A 10,457-nucleotide genomic window follows, 5' to 3' on the forward strand; every position below is an offset into this window, starting at 1 on the left:
CCCCTCAGCTCAAAACAATATCTAGGTTATTTCCCTTCATCAGCACAGAATAACAGTTCGGCTAGAGATGACACTGCCAAATTCCCGTTCGAAATATATGGTTTTCAAAGTGACAGCTAGTCACTGATCGTTGTGAGATTTACAAATAGTAATTCTCTAAAACAGCACCTTTTCGGATTTTACTCTTTCATTGTCGTTGATTCATTGCATGTAAACTCTCCCAGTTTACATGCATCATTTCAAAGTTCTTTAGAGAGCTACTTTCTGAATCTTTGAAACACATTTATGGTTTACACTGAGAACTCTGTATGAAGAAGAGGAAAATGGAAAAATCCATTGAGACTCTCGATAACAGAATTTTTATTTTCTTGTACACAAAAACCAAAATCAAATACTGTCATTACAACAGACAACAAAATATTGAGAGAGTTTGAATGTTATTGTTCTTGGTGTAATTGTAATAGCAGTCAGAGCATTAGCTGCCATTGATCATTTGCTGTGATTGATGTCAGCAGCTGTCTGCCATCTCTCTGCTCTTTCTGCTGCATCCCAAAGCTCTCTGGTTAAGTAGCTAAGGTGTGCTGAATTTATACAGGTGTTTAGGCGGAGCTGTGATTGGTTAGATTTTTTTTTTTTAAATCATGTGGGTAATATTCTAGTGAATTGCTACATTTAGTGATTGCTGAATATTCCCACCACTGCTGCCACCACCACCACTATGACCGCTGCTGCCCTCTTCCCCCATTGCTACAATGCACCCAGCTCCCACCCTCCAACTGCCTTCACCACCACCACTTCAACGACCTACTGTTGTAACACTCAAACTACCCACACAGTAACCCCCCCACCTCTTCACACCAACAGAAATTAGATGAAAGCCTTACTTTCTCATGTTCACCATGCCAATATTCCACATCACCAGTGCCGTGTAGGGGTGAACCCAGCCAATTCGTGTGCGGATCTCTTTTGCTTCTTGTAAGAAGTTCAGGGCTAAATCTAGTGGAAGAGAGAGATAGCAAGAGATAAAGAGAGAGAGAGACATAAAAATATATAGAGAGAGAGAAAAAGAAAGAGCAAAAGGGAAATAAAGAGAGGAGAGAGGAGAGAGAGAGAGAGGAGAGAGAGAGAGAAATAAATAAAAATAGAGATAGAGAAAAAGAGAGAGAGACATAGATAGATAGATAGATAAATATATAAAGACAGAGATAAAGAGATAGATAGATAGATAGAAAGATAAGGTAGATAGATAGAAAGATAGATAGATAGATAAAGACAAATAGATGGGGAGAGATAGACGAGTGGACATTGAGATAGATTAATAGAAAAAGAGAGAGAGAGAGAGAGAGAGAGAGAGAGAGAGAGAGAGAGAAGGACTTAGATAGAGACAGGTAGATAGATAGATAGATAGATGGACATTGAGAGAGAGAGAGAGATAAATATATAGAAATAGAGAGAAAAAGAGAGAGACATAGATAGATAGAGGCAGATAAATGGATAAGAGGTAAATAAATGGATGGATAGCTAGACAGACAAATAGAGAGAGAGATAGATACAGAGATAAAAAAATGACAAACAGATATAGAGATATAGAAAGGTAGACAGATACACAGAGAAAGAGAGAGAGAGAGAGAGAGAGAGAGAGAGATCTTAGTACATATGATAATCAGATTGGTGTGAGCAGAGAGCTAGAAAAAAAGAGGAGGAGGGGGAGGGGGAGGAAAAGAGAAGATGAAATAGGAAAAATAGGAGCATAACCCCCCCCCCCAAATGCAGCAAACTGTCATGGGTGTAATATTATTGTGTTTAATAAGATTAATCAAGTGAGTTATCCAAACAATTAGTTGACAATTAGTTGGGGTCATGGAAAACAATTAGTTGACAGTGATGGTTGAAAATCTCAAAAATAACGAGCAAGGCAGATAAAGAGGCCAAATTGATTAATTAATCCGTTTGTTATCTTTTCCCTTTTACTTGTTTCAGTCGGTAGACTGTGGCCATGCTGGAGCACCACCTTGAGGAATTTTTTACTTGAAGAGGAAGAGGGGATGAAGAAAAGTGTGCGTGCGTGTGAGAGAGAGAGAGACATGGATGGATATGGAGAATGAAAAAGGAGAGTGGTGTGTAAAGGGAGATAAATCTGTTGATAATGGAAAATGAAAAGAAAAGAAGCAAGAACAAAACAAGAAAGCTGCATGATAGTGGTGTCAGACATGGTATGCAGACCACCACATCACTTGTTTAACATCATGCACACAGTGATTTCTATTCTTTTCTGTCATTTTATGAATCCAGTGTCTCCGTGCAGATTGAGTGTTCATACTTCTCTTTCCTGTCCAGAATTGAAACTATTTACAGTTCACAACCATCTCGCACCACTCTGTGCTTTGCATTCTGATTGTCATCATCATCATCATCATCATCATCATTTAACGTCCGTTTTCCATGCTGGCATGGGTTGGACAATTTGACTGAAAACTGCTAAGCTGGGCAAGCTGCACCAGGTTCCAGTCTGATTTGGCGTGGTATCTACAGCTAGATGCCCTTCCCAACGCCACTAACCACTCCAAGAGTGTAGTGGGTGCTTTTTATGTGCCACTGGCATGGGTGTCATTCATGTGACACCAGCATCGGCCACAACTACGATTTCAGTTGGTTTGACAGGTCTTCACAAGCACATCGTTTAACGTCCGCTTTCCATGCTAGCATGGGTTGGACGATTTGACTGAGGACTGGCAAACCAGGAGGCTACACCAGGCTCCAATCTGATCTGGCAGAGTTTCTACAGCTGGATGCCCTTCCTAATGCCAACCACTCCAAGAGTATAGTGGGTGCTTTTACATGCCTCCGGCACGAAGGCCAGTTAGGAGGTACTGGCAACGGCCACGCTCAAAATGGTGTATTTTACGTGCCACCCGCACAGGAGCCAGTGCAGTGGTACTGGCAACGAACTCGCTCGAATGTCTTTTCACGTGCCACTGGCACAAGTGAAGAAAAATCTCGAGTCACCATTTTAACTTTTCTTCAGAGTTGTTTCTCCTGCCACTACAAGGGAGATAACTCATACCATGACATGATACACCTACACTGTGCTAGAGGTTAGTAGTTGTATTGTGAAGGTGTTGCTGAAGGGTAAATGAATATGTAGTATGATGTATTACTGTCACGTGTTGTTTAAAACTGTGAACCCCAACAATGTGAGATCAAATCTCTTTACTGCTTCCTATGTATCATTTGACCTTCCCCTGTCAAAATGGGGTCATGGAAAACAATAAAGAGTTACACACACAGAGTATGGGATGTTTCTTTAATGTTGCTAAGACTTGGCCATTTTTCTCTTTTCATGCTAATTAACACTGCCATATCTAATCAACGTCCTCATGTTTCATTAGCAAGCAATTACAACAGTAATGATGATGATAATGATGGAGGAGAATGAGTGGGATGATGACAATAATGACATTCATGATGATGATGGTGATGATGATGATGATGCTGACGGTGATGATAATGATTTTGATGGTGGTGATGACGATGACGATGATAATGGCAATAACGATGATGGTGGCAATGCTGATGATGTTGGTGATGATGACGTTGATGGTGGTGATGACGACGACAACGATGATAATGGCAATGATGATGATGTTGGTGATGATGACGATGACAATGATGGCATTGATGACGATGATGTTAATGATGATGAGGAGGAGCAGGAGGGAGAGGAGTAGGAGTGAGTTGCAGGAATAAACTGATGACAAGCAAAGCAAGGAGCAGTAGCAGCATCTAACCAGTGACTCACCATGTCGATGTTTGTTCTTGGAAAACTGTCCGGCAACATTGCACAATGTTGGAACCAGAATGTGTTCTTGCACACAAGAGATGCTTCTTTTGGTGAACAGTGAAGACAGATAGAACTGCAACGCCAAATTTGGTAAACCACCAGCTGTGAATGGTACAAGAAAGAAAGGAAGAAAGGAAAAGCCATAGTTCAATACTTGTTAATGTCGAGAGAAGAATCGGATGCTGTGAATAAAGATTATTGCTTTTTCAAACTAATTGATCTCATCTCTTGGGATGAAACAACAATCAACATCCTTCAACTCATTCGTCCCACCATCACCACCACCTCTCTCATCCTCCCCACTGCCACCACCCTCTCAGACCATCGCCATCTTCCCCATCATCATTACCACCACCACTGTTGCAGGCATTTAAAATCTTTCTCTCATCCAGAAAAGGGATCCTTGACTGATAGGCATTCAAGCCCTAACAGTCCCTCATCCTCCAGCCCCTGATTCCCAGATGCACAGTCTCCTCTCTCTCAATCTTTTCTGTCTCTCTTATAATGGCCTCTGTTCCTCAGAGCTGGCTGGTCTTGTATCTCCACAACTCAGGCACCCCTGTCCCACAGATCTCTCCACCTTTCACACCTTGTTAAACCACCCCCCTCTCTTTCCCCATATTACACACTATACCCAATCCTTCCTCCCCACTCTGGAATCTCCTCCTTTTAGCTCAGGTCTTTCCTGAAGATTGTGTTGACCTACAATAGTTTAAAAAAGAATATCAACCACAACAATCTCCCAGCCTTGGAGGACCTGTCGGGATCAAGGGCTTGGCCCCGTCCTTCTTAGGCCTGTCATGTGCTGAAGGACTCATAAGAACACAGTTTAACCCAATTTTCATGGCATATGAGTGACTGACAATCACAACACTCCCCTCTGAATGAGACACCGGTCTATTGCAGAGTTAGCTTCTCAGCTATAAGGTTGGTACTTCTTTACAGCTGAGTGGACTGGTGCAATGTGAAATGAAGTGATTTGCTCAAGAACACAACCCACTGCTTGGTCCAAGAACTGAAAGCATGTTCTAAGCTCTAGGATTGGTTAAAAAATAAAGGGGTACAGTTACCTTCTTCAGACATGCTGACTCATAAGGGCCAGTTTCATGGTTTTCATGGCGTATAAAAATTCCCCACCTGAATGGGACACCAGTCTATCGCAGGATAATTCATTTATACCAGTTGAGTGGACAGAAGCAGCGTGAAATGAAGTATATTGCTCAAAAACACAATGCATTACCTGGTCCAGGAATTGAAACCACAATCTTATGATCACAAGTCCAACACCCGAACCCACACTTCTAGAATTGATGTACGAGTGACTGAGGTTACAACCCTCACGGACATGTGACCCTTTGGTCTGACATTAGGTTAATTTCCCAGCTACAGCTGGGACCCCTGTTACAACTGGGGCCCTGTTATAGCTGGGACCCTGTTACAGCTGGAACCCTGTTACAACTGGGGCCCTGTTATAGCTGGGACCCTCTTACAGCTGGAACCCTGTTACAACTGGGACCCTGTTACAACTGGAACCCTGTTACAACTGGGACCCTGTTACAGATGGGATCCTGTTACAACTGGGACCCTGTTACAGCTGAGTGGACTGGAGCAACGCACTGCTTGGTCCATAGGTAGAAAAATAGTCGGGAACCACTAGTTTAGATAAATATGTTGGGAAGCGAACTTGTTAACCCCAGAGTCGGGTCTGGACTGGGCCTATCATGTTGACACCCAAAAGAAAGCCGTCAGGTTCTTACAGCGTTCAATATTAAGTCCAACGTTGTTTAGCATATAACTGACGGCTGGATGTCCAGATTCTCCGACCAGGGTCAGTTGTTCATGCAGCACTTGCTCAGCTTTGGAATGGTTTCCTGGGGAAAGAAAGAAAGAGAAAAGTAAGAATTAGAAAACCAGATTGAAACACAATATGATTGTGTATGCATGTGTGAATGTATATGTGCATGTGTGTGTTATTTCTTTACTACCCACAAGGGGCTACACACAGAGGGGACAAACATGGATTAAGTTGATTATATCGACCCCAGTGCATAACTGGTACTTATTTAATCGACCCCGAAAGGATGAAAGGCAAAGTCGACCTCGGCAGAATTTGAACTCAGAACATAGCGGCAGACGAAATAAGGCTAAGCATTTTGCCCGGTGTGCTAACGTTTCTGCCAGCTCACCAGTGTGTGTGTGTGTGTGTGTGTGTGTGTGTATGTTTGTATGTATGAGTGTGTATGTATGTGTATGTATGCGTAAGTGTATGTGAGTGTGTGTGAGATTGTATGTGTCTATGCACATGATTGTGTATGGAAATGTATGTGTGTCTGATCGCATGTATGTATGTTATTGTGAATGAGTGCATTTGTGTGTGTGTACATATGTGCGTGTGTACTCTAAGTTGAAATGTGCCTCCCTCCGTGGCACAACGAATGCAACTCAACTGGTATTGCATTTGATCGATCCTTCGAAAGGATCAAAGGCTAAGTTGACCTTGGCAAGATTTGAACTCAAAATGTACAGAGCTGGAACAAATATCACAAAGTATTCTTTTTTCCCAAAAAATTTTTTTTGTCTCTAACATTAGCCACAAAGTCATAAAAACGGGGTGGAGTGGGAGGTGAGGGTAGTTCATCAATTATATTGAACTCCAATACGTAATCAGTGATTTATTTTATCGATCCCAGAGAGATGAAAGGCAAAGCTAACTCTGGCAGGATTTGAACTCAGAACATCAACAACCAAATGGATTTTCACTCATGTTCTGATTCAACCAATCAGCCACTCTGAAACATAATATTGATTTCAAATTTTGACACAAGACAAGGCCAGCAATTTAGGACGGAGGGGGTAATTTGGTTACACTTAAACCCCAGTGCTTGTCTGGTACTTTTTTTTATTGACCTGAAAGGATGAAAAGCAAAGTCAACCTCAGTAGAATTTGAACTCAGAACACAGACAGCTGGAATGGTGCAAAGCATTTTACCTGGCATGCTAATGATTCTGCCAAGTCACTGCCTTATACTCTAAATACTACTACTAATAATAATCCTTTCTACTATAGGTGCAAGGTCTGAAATTTTTGGGGAAGGGATAAGTCGATTACATTGACCCCAGTGTTTCACTGGTACTTAATCTATGAGCCTTGAAAAGATGAATGGCAGTCAACCTCAGCGGAATTTGAACTCAAAACATGCAGATGAAGTGTCGCAAAGTATTTTACCCAGCCTGCCAGGTCACTGCCTTAATAATAATAATAATAATAATAATAATAATAATAATATGCCCTGATGCCGTACCAGGCAGTGGCTCTCATGGCTTCTGATCTTAAGTGATTTTTGAAGTGTTATCATGTAACATTGTTTTGTCTTGGTATAAAAGATGGGCTACAGGCAAATATTCTACTCAATACCACGGATTTGCTTGTCAGTTGTTTGACCCCAACCAGTTGAACATATCCCCTAGTGGCTGACGATATGTGCATCTCTGATCATGAGCAGAAATAGTTGTGGGGTGCATCATAGCTATGTGTTGAGAGGAATTCTTTGGGGTTTGGATAACTCATCTCTGGAAACATGGGCGTTTTGTTCATCATCCTTAAACAAACCTTATTAAGGGACTCTTTGAGTGGCATGGGCTACTCAACCTGAAAAAAATTCTAACCTTTTGAGTGGGATGGGCTACTTAACCTGAAGAAAATTCTAACTGGGCTCCACCCGCAAGGTCATGCACTGGTTATCTTGATACGAGATCACCACGGTGCGCACATATGACTGTGAGGCATGTGCCTGGTGTACCCTTATCAGACAGGTAGTCATGATGGGTATATTGGTTATCTATGTCTTTTCCTTCCTTTCCTCCAGCCGTCAAATTGTTACTAATCAAGGGAGACAACTGTATTAAACTCACCCGCCATAAAGAAGACAGCTCCTTCTTTCCACCAGACTGCATAATAAAGAAAATAAAAATCAAAGATAGGTGCAGGCATGGGTGTGTGGATAAGAAACTTGCTTTGCAACCACATGGTTTTGGGTTCAGTTCTAATGCATGTGTCATCTATTATAGCTCCAAGCCAACCAATACTTTGAGAATGGATTTGGTAGACAGAAACTGTGGAAGCATGTTGTATACATTAATTATAGAATGTCGAAAGAATAAGAGTTATGTGATCACTTTCATTAGCTGACAGCTGTTTCTGTTATAAGAGGCAATGCACTCAGAGATGGGTGCTTGTGCAATATTAGATAGCTTCCTCAGAGCCATTAAAATGAAATTTATTTCTGAAAGCATTTATATACAGAGAAAGGATTACTTTGTGAGTGTGTGTGTGTGTGTGTGTGTGCACGCGCGTGCGTGCATGCGTATGCATTCCCCCCACTGCCCCAACTCCATTGTTTGACAAATGATGTTGACTTGTTTATGATCCCACATAAATCAGTGGTTCAACAAAAGAAACCAGTAGAATAAGTACCAGACTAAAAAAAAAAAAAAAAGGGAAACCTAAGTATTGGGATCAGTTTATTTGACTAAAACCTTTGAAGGTACTGCTCCAGCATGGCCACAATCTAATGACTGAAATAAATAAAAGACAAAAGAATGAGGGAAGAGAGACATATACCATGAGGTATTAATATAGTTTGTAACCCAAGAGTGTGACAGAGACAGGTTGCTGCCAATGGTATAGAAAAGGACAAATATGCCCAATGCTCTGTGTTGATTCAACCCCCTTTTCTGCAGAAATATATCTGCTCAAAATTTCGTTATCCTTAACTATGGAAAGCAGTTTTATAAACCAATCTATTTTTTGTTGAGGAATGTCATGTTTGAAACTATTGGGTTGGTGTGGAATTATTGCGGCTTTTTTCAACAAAAACAACATGTAACAAAAACATCTTTAAATGATTATTCCGGAGCATATTCACCATCTTGTCAAGAAAGTCCTTGCGGTTTTAAACCTTTAAATTCAGATGCACATATCTTGGCTCAAACAAAACTTTATTAATCGAAATAAACACCATCAGAATCAAAACACCTTGGCCAATGCTAAGCAAGTTTATTTATGCCAGTTGCGTAAAAATCCTGCATTTTGATGGTGATGAATTCATTGAAGGTGTGTTTGGCATCGTCTTGATTTTTGAAGCATTTCTCACACAGGAAGTTGTTGAGATGCTTGAAAAGTGGTAGTCAGTAGGTGAGAGGTCTGGTGTGTATGGCGGATGAGGCAGAGTTTCATAGCCCAATTCGTTCAACTTCTGCAGGGTCAGTTGTGCAACGTATGGCCGAGCGTTGTCGTGGAGAAGAATTGGTCCTTTTCTATTGACCAGGGCTGGCTGTTGTTGTCGGAGTTTCTTATGCATTTCATCCATTTGCTGACAGTACTCCACCATAATGGTTTCGCCTGGATCCAAAAAGCTGTGATGGATGAGACCGGCCGCAGACCACCAAACAGTCACCATGACTTTCTTTTGGTGCAACTTTGGTTTCGGGAAGTTCTGTGGAGCTTTGTTGATGTCCAACCACTGAGCTGAGTGTCGCCAGTTGCCGTAAAGAATCCATTTTTCATCATAAGTCACAATCGTTCTTGTTGCGTAAAAGAAGGGAAGATGACACTTCAAAACGGTGTTTTTTTTTGGTTGTCTTTCAATTCGTGCAGCACCCATTTCTGAAGTACTTTTGTTTTTCCAATCTCTTTCAAGTGGTGGGAAATTGTTGTATACGTTACGTCTAATTCAGAAGCAAGCTCTTGGACAGTTGTGCGTGGATTGGCTTTGACTAGGGCTCTTAGTTGATCGTTGTCAACATCCGATGGCCGACCACTACACTTATCATCTTCAAGGCTCTCGTCACCACTACGAAATTTCTTGAACCACCATTGTGTTGTACATTCATAAGTGGTTCCAGGGCCAAACGCATCGTTGATATTGTGAGCTGTTTCAGCAGCTTTTCGGCTTAGCTTGAACTGGAATAAGAAAATTGTGCGAATTTGTTTTTTGTCCATGTATTCAACATTCTGGAAAAAATGGCTTAATTCTTCAAAAAGAAAAAGAGTAACACGATTAGATAGAGTGAAAAACGGGCTTTAAAATGATATATAAAGTCAAAGTAATTTAACGAAAATTAATTTGAAAATACATCATTTAAAACCAAAATTAAGAACTTTCTTGACAACCTAATACATCAATTACTGCTTCCCATTTGCTTGGCAGACGGTCAAACTGTCATTTAAAGATGTTTTTGTTAAATATTGTTATTGTCTTTGTTGAAAAAAAAGCTGCAATAATTATGCACCAACCCAATATTTTTCTGTTTGTTGAAATACATGAAGTTTATTAAAGTAATGTAATTTGCAGAAAATGCCAATTCTATTTTTTTTAGTAGATATTTAATATCATTACTGGAGTAACCACGAAACTTAATTTTGCAATTAAAGGGTTAATAATATATAATTATAATGCACCCCCCACCACCAGCACCATTGCTGTCACCCCCGCCATCCACCACCAATGTACTGGTATTATGCCTTTACAATTCAACAAGTAAACAAAACTCAAGGTAATTAACATAATTAATCAACTGATAAAACATGAAAAAAGCAATTAAGACTCACCAGTAA

At 40.8% G+C, this 10,457-nt stretch overlaps 1 protein-coding gene across 1 annotated transcript in view; it reads right to left on the reverse strand.

Annotated features, from left to right (window-relative positions):
- LOC106874516 (uncharacterized) overlaps positions 1 to 10,457 on the reverse strand; it is a 120,878-nt gene that overhangs the window by 9,171 nt on the left and 101,250 nt on the right. The window contains exons 5-8 of the mRNA XM_052976891.1: positions 7,754 to 7,789; positions 5,599 to 5,712; positions 3,800 to 3,943; positions 885 to 996 (exon numbers count right to left, since the gene is read on the reverse strand). Coding sequence (XP_052832851.1) covers positions 885 to 996; positions 3,800 to 3,943; positions 5,599 to 5,712; positions 7,754 to 7,789 — 406 coding nt within the window. The remainder of the gene's footprint in view (positions 1 to 884; positions 997 to 3,799; positions 3,944 to 5,598; positions 5,713 to 7,753; positions 7,790 to 10,457) is intronic.

This window comes from Octopus bimaculoides, chromosome 26 (genome assembly GCF_001194135.2).
Source record: "Octopus bimaculoides isolate UCB-OBI-ISO-001 chromosome 26, ASM119413v2, whole genome shotgun sequence".
NCBI lineage: Eukaryota > Metazoa > Mollusca > Cephalopoda > Octopoda > Octopodidae > Octopus > Octopus bimaculoides.